This window comes from Anarhichas minor, unplaced genomic scaffold (genome assembly GCF_050575085.1).
Source record: "Anarhichas minor isolate MPS153535 unplaced genomic scaffold, ASM5057508v1 ptg000038l, whole genome shotgun sequence".
Classification (NCBI taxonomy): Eukaryota; Metazoa; Chordata; class Actinopteri; order Perciformes; family Anarhichadidae; genus Anarhichas; species Anarhichas minor.
Genome location: NW_027466484.1, coordinates 1,921,883 through 1,935,242, shown reverse-complemented (window position 1 = coordinate 1,935,242; position 13,360 = coordinate 1,921,883). Strand labels below are relative to the sequence as shown.

General features: G+C 44.1%; 1 protein-coding gene across 1 annotated transcript in view; it reads right to left on the bottom strand.

Moving 5' to 3' along the window:
• Positions 1–13,360, bottom strand: part of slc4a11 (solute carrier family 4 member 11) — a 75,704-nt gene that overhangs the window by 22,125 nt on the left and 40,219 nt on the right. Inside the window, exons 6-9 of the mRNA XM_076107391.1 lie at positions 10,191–10,272; positions 9,025–9,148; positions 4,345–4,554; positions 125–209 (exon numbers count right to left, since the gene is read on the bottom strand). Coding sequence (XP_075963506.1) covers positions 125–209; positions 4,345–4,554; positions 9,025–9,148; positions 10,191–10,272 — 501 coding nt within the window. The remainder of the gene's footprint in view (positions 1–124; positions 210–4,344; positions 4,555–9,024; positions 9,149–10,190; positions 10,273–13,360) is intronic.

Here is a 13,360-nt window from a genome sequence, read left to right as displayed (position 1 = left end):
AGATGGAGCGCAGATGTGTCCGAGGCAAAGGGTGACAGACAAACGAGGAGCCGCCAGAGGCCCCCCGCTGTGGCATAATAAGGGAGATGATTCACTTCCAGAACAAGTCCGGTGCTCAGCCTACCATCTGTGAAGTCAGAGGGGTAGAACGGCAGTCGGCGGCAGATGTCCTCGTAGATCCCCCGGCCGGCTCTCAAGAAGTCTTGACACTGTGGACGGAAGGGAGAAGGTGAGACGAGTGTAGACAACGTGAGACAAGTGTGGACAACGTGAGACAAGTGTAGACAACGTGAGACAAGTGTGGACAACGTGAGACAAGTGTGGACAACGTGCCAGTGACCAGCGCCATCTACAGGCAAGGACAGTTACAGCTGCTGCAGATTGAGACGTACGCCACCGGCAGCCCTCGGGTGCTGTAACAAGTCTTTTCTTCTTCCGTTTATAGATGCTGGCTGTGTGTGTGTTTGACATTTGAGATTTGATTTGCTTGATAGAAGAAGGTTTGGGATGCAGAGGTCAAAAGGAAGCAAAGCAGGCCGAGTAAATCCTGAGAATATATCAACGCTGAAATTTAATGTTATTGAAATCTTTTGTTGTTTAGAAAGAGAAATAAACTATACATTAGTTTACAAAATCATCAAAAACGATGTACTGTTCATGCTATATCTATAGTAGTATTATTTACTAACAACCAATTGCGTAAGTTTGGTTTCAGAAAGAAAAAAAAAAATATATGTAATTCCAGCATATTTTTTATCCAATAACTGTAAATAAAAGTATAAATATTATTGTTTTAACCTGCAAGTGTTCAACTTGTAGAAGCTCTACTTTCTCTTCCTGCAGGAGGCAACATCAACACGTCTACATGTTCAGATCCAAACTGCTGCTGGTATTTTCGATGCATATCTGCGCAGACGGGTCCCAAAACAACACAACTTTATTGAAAATGCTGTATTAAAATTTCAAACGTAATCTAGGAATGTAGTTTTGTAAGACACGGTGTTGATTGACGGCACACGTTGGTATTTGTAGAACTAGTTTGACAGCGAGCGCACTGCTCCCCCTCGAGGACAAACTTCAACCAGATGAACACAAATGAGTTTGTGAGTGAATTACAAGCCAGTTTCATCTTCCTTGTCGATGCATACTGTGTTTTTCTGTTGGATAAGTTTACATTTTAATTATTGACCATGGTGACCTCCAAAAGGTGCAACAGCACAGAAAGCCTGAGGCTCCTGACCTCTGCTGTGGACAATGACACAGCTGGATTAGAAATGACCCATTTGATGATTCAGCTGAGGCGCTGGTGATTTCACAGGGGGGCTTTCTGAAAGCTGATTTGAATCATCAAATTTAACGAGATAGTCCTGGAAAAGCTTCAATCCTAGGACTACGCTTTCATGTACATTTAATAAAGATCCCCGTGTCCCAGAGTGATCGAGTAATGACAGAGAGATGACGGCGAGGGATAGAAGCTTTGGTGTATTTTTAGAGATGTCGGGAGGACGGTCGGGAAAGAGACGCGTGATTCACAAAGTGCATCTTAAAAAAGATGATCTTTCAGGTTACAGATGTGAGGGAGTAAATGTGCAGTCCTGGCCGAGCTTATTAAGCAAATTATATAATTACTCTATGTTTTATTTTCTTGTTGAACATAGCATTACGCAATTAAACGGAATGGGTGACGAGTGTGTGTGTGTGTGTGTGAGTGTGTGTGTGTCGGAAAAGCCCCAGGGAGAATCAGTCCTGCCTCATTTGTCAGCTAAAAAAGAAGTTATGTCGTTTAATGTTTTTGCAGAACAAAGTAAATTAGCTCAACGTAAACAACAGCATCGGCTTCTCTTCTTCTCTCTCTGAGCGGTCTGGCTAGTTTTATGCAGCCACACATGCCTGTTCAACAAGGACTGTTCATCCATTAAATCCCAATACATCATGGAATCATTTATTATTACAAGGGAGCCCGTGTGTGTATTTTGTGTGTGTGTGTGTGTGTGTGTGTGTGTGTGTGTGTGTGTGTGTGTGTGTGTGTGGGGCTTGATCACCAGCTTTTGGCTCAGGTTCGATAAACAAAAGTCTCGGAGAGGAATTACTGTCCACCTGTTTGCCATCCGTTCTGAAAGGTCGATGGAGAGAGGCGACGGGAGGGAGAAACTTAATGGTGTGTTCTTGCGGGTGGTCTGGATGTGGAGACGGTGGTCTCTGTTTTTCACTTCTTCTTCTGTTTCCTCTTGATTTCACCTGCTCCCTCTCCCCATCTACCATCCCGTATCCCCCCCCCCCTCTCCATCCATCTGTCCTGCTCCATATAGCCCTCTTTCACTGAGTGGCACTGAGCCTTTCAAGCCCTGGGATGAACACAATCCTCCACTATAAAAAATAAATAAATAAAAAACACAGGAGGGGAAATGTCTGGGAGCCCTGGCCTGTCAACGGCAACATTAGGAGGAGATGTTGGTCTGTGGCATTGAGCAGAGCCCCTCTGGAGATGTGTGTGTGTGTGTGTGTGTGTGTGTGTGTGCACGTGTAGCTAAGGGGTGGGGGAGCTCTGACAGGACTGTGAGAGATGTAAGGTCATTTGCCCACTGAGGAGGCCTGGCAGGAGTTGATGCTGATTGATTAGGGGGAGAGAAAAGATGGAGGAGTGGAGGCAGCCGAGCAAGGAGGAGAGGAGGTGTGTGTGGGGCGGGGGGGTTTAAAGCTAGTTTTAAAGCTCACTCTGTCAGTCCACAACAATGTCCTCACACTTTGGCGGCCACAGTTGTCGCCCTAGGAGGCTGACATTTGGCATGGAGGTCAAGTGTTTGGCTGTGACTGTACAAACGAAGTGGACGTAGTCGTCGTGACATCACCCGTTGGTTTGTGGACTCCCGGTATGAAGTCTTGGGTTTGGCGTTTTGGCCGTCGCCATCTTGGATTACGACCGTCAACCAATGAACGGAAGTGACTGTATTTGGACTTCGGAGGAGTGACGTAGAGACGCCGTATACGGCTCTGGTAGCGACCTGTCTATCACTGTGTTGCCCCGCCCCTAAAGCATCCCCTGCTTTATGGTCTGTTTGACTCTAAATGGACCATAATGTACTAAATGAACATCATGCTGTATTGAAGAAGACTTGAAACTAGAGATTGAGACCATAAACTCATGTTTCCAATGAGTCGCCCCCTGATGGCCATTAGAAAGAATGCAAGTTTAAGACACTTCAGCTTTGGCTTCACTCTTCAGAACCGGAGGTTGCTGCCTAGTGTGAAGGTGTGTGTTTGCGTTCATGCCATGGAGGTGTGGCAGTGAGCGTGGTCTCTAGAGTCATACTCTATAAAACATGCCCACCAGAGGACAAAACAATAGGCGCCACAATATACAACCAAGGGGCTGAAATGCAAAAACAAATGCCTGCAGCTTGCTAAACATTTAGATTTCCGCATGTCAAAGGACGCTTTGTGTACCAGGGCTGCAGCCGATGGGACAAGTTAGCTGTTAGCAAGCTGCTGTAGTTAGCTCTTGCACTTGAAAACAAGTGCAAGAGCTATAACTCAAGTTGCATAACTTACAGAAATAAAGTTAGCCGAAGACTGACATTTGCACAAAATGCTTGCTGCACACGTAACATTAGAAATAGTGAGTGTCGGGAACCCACAGTTTTACCATTCTTCCTGCTGATGCCTCACTTTTCTCTTCTTCTTTCTGTTGTTTGCTAGCAGGCGGAACTGACAAGGAGGCACCTTCACTTAATACAAAGTCAATGGAGAACGATGATTTGTTTTCCCTTCCAGTGTGGGTGGGACTTAATTAAGCTCTGTCCCTATAACAAAAATACCTTCTAAACTGAGTCACAAACTGTGGCCAAACTCATGAAGCGTTTCCCGTAGAGTCCTGTGGGAGGCATCATTGGTTTCAGTTGAGAGCTCCTTTTTAATTTTGCCATGGAGGTCAAGTGTTTGTGAGGTTGTGTGTGTGTGTGTGTGTGTTTGTGTTTGTGTGTGTGTTATTGCACGCGTCAGGAGGAGCACTGTAAAGAAATGAGGTGTGGGAGTAAGAAGCATACGTAAACTACTTCAAATCTGACATTCAGAGGAGCATTAGCGAGTGCTAACCAATCACAAGCCTCGCCTCAGGGCAATGGGAAGGACTCATAAATCCTATGGATGAATACATGCTGCTTCAGAATGGGTGGAAATGTGCCTAATCGCCGACAACTGAAAGGTTGTACACACTCGATATGCTGCTCACACACACACACACACACACACACACACACACACACACACACACACACACACACACACACACACACACACACACACACACACACACACACACACACACATATAAACGCTGCTGCCCACCTTGAGGGGCTTGTGACTGCGGGGGTCGGTCTCCTCCTTCCCCAGAGCGATGGGCTGCTGGTTGGTTGCCGTCAGCTGGTGCCTCTGGAACACCAGCGCCTCCTTAAACTCCTCCTGCGTCTTCGTCTCCAGCAGCTTCTGCCTGAAGGAAATGTCAGAGAAGAGGGTGGCGAACGTCCTGCCCAGCTCCATCGCTGTCTTGGTGCTTTTCTGTGGGAGAGCGTGTGGAAAAGATGGTCCATCAAAAGAATGAAAGAATCAAAGGTATGTTTTGGTGAACCTGTGTTAAACCAGTGGAAACTAGCTATAATAACAACACGTTTCCTTTTTACGCAATGATCAGACACATCAGCATTCATGTGGAGTTATGTTTGTGTCCAGCTGATGAATGTGAGTCCAATTTACAAACTGCTTTCAGCTCTGCTTTTGGTCTCCACCAGCTCTTATCCACTCCTCCACTAAAGGAAAATATTTTGCAGTTTAGCTGCTAAAAGTTCAATTTCTGTGTTTGGTAATGGAAAGTGTGTTTTTAGAGCTTTTCAGAGAAACCAGCTGCCAACTGTGGTGCTAATGAGAGCGGTGAGAGTGAATCAAAGCAGTAAAACCAGAACAATACGCCAAAAGATGCTGCAACGCACCGTCAAGTCAAGTCTCTACCTCTTTCACATTACACAATCATTTCATCCATTGTTAATATTGTTGATTATTGCAGCTTTAATTATTGAGTGTTTAAATAATGCTTTAAATTTTCCAAAATAACAAAAATTGAAGAGTAGAAATATCAAAAATTTCAAAACATATGCTCTACAAATGTTTTCAGATTCATATTGTTTTTGTATGATTGGTTGATTTCACAATATACTGTTGTATAAAATGTATTACATCGACTAAGAATACCTCTCAAATGCAGAACTGAAGATATAAATCTGGTCTGGATATTCAGGAGCATGTAAACAATACTACTTCAAAGGTGGCAGGTTTGGAGCTGTGTGTTGTGGGGGGGCTTTTGTCCATAATCCCACATCTGTTACAAATAATGCTGTCGCAAGTCAGAGAGCGATGGTACTAATGTCCTGGGAGGCTCTGAGACAGTGTGCCAGGGAAGCCTTGTAAGCCAGGTGGTGTTGATACCAACATAGCCAGGCTCATTGCGTACAGCAGCAGCTGCAGCAAACAGAACAATTTAAGCCTTTAAGCTTTTTCACAGTGGTAACTGAATTTCAACCAGAGTTGAGAGAATGGATCATGAATAATCTGAAGGCTCTCCTTCTGCGTGATGGACCTTTAGTCAGACAATCGGTTTAGGAGGCAGCCTTGAAGGCACCTCTGTAAGACTGTGCTTTGAGATAAATGCTAACTTCAGCATGCTAACATGCTAGTCAGCGAATCATGATAACAAATACAGGGGGAAATCATGGACGTAGCCAAGATGTTTTCTCTCCTGGTGCTCAGGGGTAGCTTGGCCAAAGAATATTTAAGACAAAAAACAACAACAAAATGACATAAAAAACGTACATGTGCAAAGTTGTAGTCGCATTTTGGATGTATTGTGTTGTTATAATTTGTGGCTGCGGTCCGGTGCTAAAATCTTTCAACAAGAAGTTCATTTATTCAATATTCATAATCCAACAACTGTGCATTTGTAATAATGTTTTGCGTGAGATTAAGCCTATGTCTACACCGAACAGTGCCCATGCACTCATAATTGATAGCAACACAATACATCCACATGGCGACAACAATTTTTTAGGGAATCGCATTAGGAACTGAAAGGGTGGTTTTCAACTTTTACATTATGTCTTTATTCAAAAATAAAGAAGCACTGAAATGCCTGAGAGAGTTTAAGTGGGTCTACACAGATTTGGGATCTAGTTATAGCACCCCCTAGCTCCGGTGTAGCGCCGTACCCGAGGAAAAACTAATGTCTGATCTATATTTCATGACAATCCATCAAATAACAAAAAACAAAAAATGTCCGCCTCAAACGGGCACTATAGAAAAAGTCAAGAGATCACCAAAGTTATTGGTAAACATCTCCTGGGAACCATGAGTGTTTGTACAAAATCAATTTTTATTATTATCCATTATCTTTTTCTGCTTATCCGGGGTCCGGGTTGTGGGGGTAAAAGGCTTAGCAGGCTATTCCAGACGTCCCTTTCCCCAGCAACATTTTCCAGCTCTTCCTGGGGGATCCCCGAGGTGTTCCCAGGCCAGACAAAATATATAATCCCTCCAGCATGTTTTGGGTCCAGCCCAGGGCCTCGTACAAATTGGATGTACCTGGAAAACCTCTAACCGGAGGTCTCAAGGAGGCCTCCTGATCAGATGCAACAGAATCACATCATCTGCAAAGAGCAGAGACAGAATTCTGAGATCCCCAAACCGAACACTCCCCTTCCCCCCCGCTGTGCAAGAATCTGTGCGAGGGACGGAGGCCAACACCCACTGGAAATGAGTTTGCGTAAAGTTTTGTTGTCAATTTTGAGACGTGAGAAATTTGACCTGCTGGTGGCACTAAAGCAAAAGTCCAGGGGATAACGTATTCAGTAGGATTCATCCTATTGGTTTCAAGGTCACTAGCTTTGATTTCTGGGGAAATGTGTGTGTAGAAAGTGAGTGCACTTAAGTACACAGTGAGTAACGCCGTGCCATCAACATCAAAGACTGAGGGCAGCTGGTCCAACTAGCAGAAGATCTGAAGGAGTTTCTTTAAGGGCAACAGTACATGAACATGTTGATAGGCGCTTTCAGGTATGTGTTTAACCGATTAAATGAGAAACAGAGCATTTGTGAAGAAAGGTCAGCACATTCACGCCGGGTAAAGAAAAGGAGGAAAAAAAAGCCGCAAATGCCGCAACGCTCTTTAAATGGTGGTTGATAGAAATGGTCCGCCCGTACCCACGCTAGATTGCATACATTTGCCAACCAAAGGAATTCCTATTATCATTAGCATCGTGCCCCTTCAAAAGATTTCTTTCTCGCAGATTAATGTCTCTGAGAATGCCATTAGTGGTTGTGATTGCTGCCTGCAGGACTGGCAAGGAGGGAGCTGGATGCATTGGGGAAAGAGCCACGAATGCAGGGCTCATGGGAAAAAACAGAAACCAAACAAACAAACGTGATGCAGTTAGCTGAGGCATCGCTGATTGCCAGTGTCAGGCCAACCTCCCGGTGGTTCCACAGTTTGATGGTAGGTTGGTGAAAATGGTGACTTTTAGGGGACGATCCCACGCTAAAAGCAGACCCAGCATGAAGAAAGTCCCTTTTCTTTCCAGCAGAGACGGGGGTTGAGGATTGGAGGTTTCCATCAGGAGAGGTCCAACAATCAGTGCCATCTGAAGATAGGAGAGTGAAGTGTGTCTGCGCATGTATATGTGTGTGTGTGTGTGTGTGTGTGTGTGTTGAAAGCTCAGGATGAAGCGGTGGAGGACAGAAGGGTTGAGTGGTTTGATGGGAGAGAAGGGTATGTGTGGCACAAGGGTTCAGCCAACAGGACACTCGTGCCCACACTAAACACTGCGAGGGCTCTGGATTGAGTTCAGTTCAACAGGCAGTTGGCTGCTTACCAGTGATATCAGTAGCACTTCAGCTATTTTAGTGAATTGAAATAGAAAATAATCTTCAATGACATATCAAATGTTTCAAATCCAGGCTAAGAACCCACTCTGACTTTCTGTTTGTTTTAGATATATGTTGTTCTTATTGTGTCATTTGTCCATTTTCTGCACTTTTTCCCTTCTACTTGATAAAGCACTTTGGTTTTTAAGTGGTGCGATATACAAACACTGACTTGAATAAAGTGACTTATGGTTTATGTAAAAAGTAAAGCCAGAGGTGGTTTGATAAGACCAAACAATCTGAGTGAAAATCATATTTCAAAACCAACATTAGCATCCCAAACATTCTGTGGTTTAATTGTTCAATTATGTCTTATTAATTGAATTACTGCGGCACATAAGCAGAAGCTAGTTTCTGTTTTCTTCCCAGTTGTCTTTTTACTTAAAATGACAGAAAACACTTTGTGAGCTGTCACAACAGGATCTTGTTTTGTAACATGTGGTGATTAGCGTCTTCTTGCAGCAACAGACACATCAGGTTTTTGGAAGCATGGAGACATAAAATCTGTTTAAACCATTCCGGGCATTTTGGGCTAAAAATACGCAAAAGCAGAAAATGTCCATCCTCGGTTGCATCCAGAACTGAGCTTGCGGGTAAGAAAAGTAAACTTAATTGGAGTCATGACAGGTGGCTGACTGCACCTGAATTTGCAAGAGCACACTTTTAAAATCAAAAACTGTTGAACTAAATATACATTTTCTTTTAAATACAGTAGCTGGAAGCGGAGCAGGAGGGTATGCAAATGATCAATTAGTTGTGCGATGGCAGCGGGATGCTTACGCTGTTCGTATGGTTGAGTTGGACTTAACAGCTAACAGATTTAGGCAAAGATGAGAGAAAAGACTGGCAGTGGAAATGAAAGAAAAATCTCTTCACAGCGATTAACTGAAGGAATTAATTGACAAACAAATGCAGAAGATGATAAAAAATAGAAGAAAACATAAATTCATGAATGAAATATGAACAAATATAAGAAACAAGTGGGCCTTAAATGCCTCAGTGATCCACCATAGTCAGATAAATCTCACATATCAGTTCCACCCTCTGGGGGAAGGCAGTTACCATTTTGAGCGGGGCCAGGATCAGGATGACATAGCGGACCTCGCAGCAGTTCTCCCCCCAGTTCTGTGGCCTCTCCAGGCGGGAGATGCACACGTGACGCCTCTGGAGGTACTTCACGTTGCAGCTGGAGCGGAGAGGGAGAAGGAGGAGGTTTTATAAATGTCAACGCCTCACCTCACCAGCAGCGCCCTTCATTTCCATATATTAACCTCTCTCTCTCTCTCTCTCTCTCTCTCTCTCTCTCTCTCTCTCTCTCTCTCTCTCTCTCTCTCTCTCTCTCTCTCTCTCTCTCTCTCTCTCTCTCTCTCTCTCTCTCTCTCTCTCTCTCTCTCTCTCTCTCTCTCTCTCTCTCTCTCTCTCTCTCTCTCTCTCAACAGGTAGACAGTATTCATCTGTGCTGCATAAAAACACTCACACACACTCACATGCACGCGCGTGTGAGTGTGTGTGCACATGGACAGATCTACTGCAGACGCACTCACACACACATTCCTGTAGTTCTCACAGTTGGATTAAAGTGTATTTTATACAAATATTACATTTTTTTAAAACATGACTGTTATACCTCATTCACATTTTGTAGCCGTTGATTTAAACCGATGCATCTCCAAATTCAGCAATTTAACAATTTTCAGGTAAACCGAGGGATTCGTTTATGGGCTGAGAAAACTCTAAAATGAAAGAAAAGCGTCTGATCTATGTCGGGTGATTCTTTTTGACATGAGTTCATTGATTGTTTTGTCTACAAAATGTAAAAAAATATAGCGTTAAAAATGCCTTTAAATAGTATTATTCTGATAAGTCGGTAGGTTGTATTTTTCATCTTATGTTATGCATTTCATCTTATTTTATAATGCGTTTCTTTTGCACTTTGTGTCTTTGCACTTTATTGCCGTGTGGATGAAATGTGCTATAGAAATACATGTTTTGCCTGAGCAACCGTCACAAACCCCAAAATATTAAATTTTATATAAATTGATATCAAAGAGACACAAACAAATTTCTTTTACATTTGAAAGGCTACTACAAGTGTATTTCTGCTAATTAAATAAATAAAATCAATCAATTAACACAACTGTTGATGAACTATTCTGTCGATCGACCGTTTGAACGACTGACTAATTGTTTCAACGCAGACACACATGCACAAACACGTTGTGACTTACAGGATGCAGAGCCAGGACTGCTGGTACTGGATCCCGGTGGCGGTGGCCGTCACCCCCTGGATCGTCTCTGACAGCAGGTGGACTGTAGGGGAAAGGTCAGAGGTCAAACACAAGTACGCTTAGATGGACCTCAGGTCCAGTTTGTTCCTCTCAAGCTCTCCTCTCTTCTGCTACACCAGCAAACGTATCTCAGCTGTCCTAGAATGTATAGTTACATTACCACATCATATTTAAACATAAGACCTGTCTCTGGTTCCTGTATGTTGTCTAATGGTGTCTGCCAGATGGAAGTCTGGAGCCTTATCTGCGGGGCCAAGCTTCTCGATATGATGTCTACATCAGAAGTGTCTAACAAGCTGGCTTTCTGTGTGCAAACACCACAACACGACACAAACTAATGACGATGTCCATCCAACCCCACACAACACCAACGCACATTTCACATTTCATTATGCTGCCATGTTTACGCAGAACAAACACGGGCATCTCGGGACACAGCGGAAACCAGCTCGCTGCTTCCTAATAGGAGGAATCTCCCTTCCGACTTCTCACGCTGAGACTGATGAATAATAGTGTTTAGGGGGACATTCTACAGCAGCGCCGGCTATCCCAAAAACCCCTCGACGAGATTCAGCGTGCATCAGCTTGCAACGTCCTCTTCTACTCATCGGTACCGAGAACATTACAGGCTGGAAATGTTTGGTATTGTGAGCAGCGGGGACGACCATTTCCATATGGCTTCTCCCTTTCTTTGCTGCCTGCCTGTCTCTCCATCACTCTCCCTTTCTCTCTCCGCAGTCTCATCAATAAAGTATCCGCCATTCATGCCAGAAAATGATGGGTGTCACCATGACAACAGTATCACAGTGCTCAAGGAGTGAGGAAGGGAAGGGAGAATCAGAGAGAGGCCGACAAGAGAGAGAGAGAGAGAGAGAGGCGGGAGGAAAAGAAAGGATCAAGGGAGATAAAATAAAGGGAAGGAGAGAGACGGGAGTGGGAGGAGACATGCAGAGAGGAAAACTGAGAGCAGAAACAGGAGCAAAGAAGGACCGAGGGGATGGAAACAACCACAAATCATACAAAAAATAAAGGACGGGACAAACAAGAAGGAAAATGAGAGCGAGGCTCGATGAAAAGCAGAGCGGGAGGGGAGACAAGAGGGAGGGAAGGGACAGAGAAGTAAAGGAGATGGACTGGCATTCAATTCAATTAATAGCAGTAAGCCTGACAGCCATGTAATAATCAAAAAACATCCAATTTCTCATTGACGTCAGGACGTCAGGAAAGAGAGGATGGGAGAGACAGAGAGACAGAGAGAGAGAGAGAGAGAGAGAGAGAGACAGAGAGAGACAGAGAGAGATTCAGTCGCAACAAAAAAAAAAGATTAAAAGATAAGGAGAGGAGGAAAAGACGAAGGAAAAGAAGGAGAAAGCCAAGTGAAGACATGAAGGACACAGACGGAGAGAGGAAGACGATCTTCCATACCGATAGGCGAGAGAAGCTAACGCTGCTAGCCTTCAGATTACAACCACTTCCATATTTGTCTTTTGTGCCACTTGTGTTTTTAAAGTGTGAGCGACTGCTTCAACAGCATGAATACTGTCAGTTCATACGAATACTCCTCTGAATATGCAAATATTGTTCAGTTCAATAGTTTAACTAGAATGCCTCCAGAATCAATGTGTACGACTGAAGGATTTCACATCTTGAGATGTGAAGTTGCATCCTGGACCACGATTGGCTTCCAACGTTGTTGTAATGTCACAACATCCTGCATCCTGTACACATCCGCGTCTTTAACTGAGATTTAAGGTGAGCGCAGCAAAACAGATGAGTGTAAAACAAAAACCCGGCGTTCGAGTATCAAACTCTGCACGAACGTCATTCTGCACTGAGAAGCTCACATATCCAAGCGAAGAAGCAATGAGACAAAGCTCAGATCTGAGCGGGGGGGGCGAATATAAACAATCAATATATCTCCTGAGTGAGAGGTCATTCCCACCTCCTCCCTCTCACCGGCTGCTGAACACAACTGATTGTGTCTGTACGTCACCCTCCACCACCCCAATCTCCTTTGTAAATCATGTGTGGGACATTGTGAACAGGCTATCTTACATCACCAGCGAAGGTGAACAAACCTGCCTGTTAAGAGGAGAGGAAGTGTTGCTGATGTGATCAAGTGGTAGACTAATTAAGACATGCACGTTTGATACGTGTCAGTTATGTGAAGGTTTCTGCACCGTTTCGTCAGCTTTTCATATGCAAACACCGCTGTTCCCACACACAGACACGCAGCACATCAAATGTGACAAACTTCAATGGAAAGTGATGAAAACGTATGAGGAAGGCAAGACCGGATGGCTGGATTGGCCCCTTTGATCTGTCCTGAATTTTTGGTGAATTCTTTTCAGCTGCATTATTCACACGGTTCGGTCGGAAGACGGGAAAATAACAGATTGCAATTTCTGCAAATCATGCGAGGAAAATCCAGTCTGTCACAAACAAGAGAGAGACGAATCAATCGATGCGCTTTCAAGCAGTCACAAAAACCCAGCGATGTTAATGTTTCTTTTGGCTGACGTGCCAGTCGAACATCAGCGGCAGATAAATCCACAGAGACGCGTGGACAAAAACAAAACACAGAGATTCACAGATTCTTTGCCAGCGTGTGAAAGGAGACGTCTTACATTATGCTCAGAGGTGACCGAAATACAGCCTACTGATCTTATGCTGCCTTAAAGATTAACCGTGATCTCAACCATCGGTAGACCTGCCAGCGAACACGAACACACACGTGCACGCACACGCACGCACACGCACACACACACACACACACACACACACACACACAAAGGGGAATGATTGGTTTCCTTCAAAGCGTGGATTGTGGAGGGCACTTTGAAGGAGGTGATTAAAATACAGGAAGGATCCATACAGAAGATGAAACACTTACTGTATATCAGGAACCCATGCAGCACACGGCAAGCAGAGGGCCACTAGGACTGGGTCAATAGTGAAAACCTTGTTATCTAGAGAGCTTGTCAATTCTAATCCTCTACTCGCTTGCATAAAAAACTAATTTCATTAAAGGGAAATAAACCAACGCCCTACATGGAAATACTATCAGAGTCAAGTGCTGCATATATACGATAAACTATATTAGAGTTATA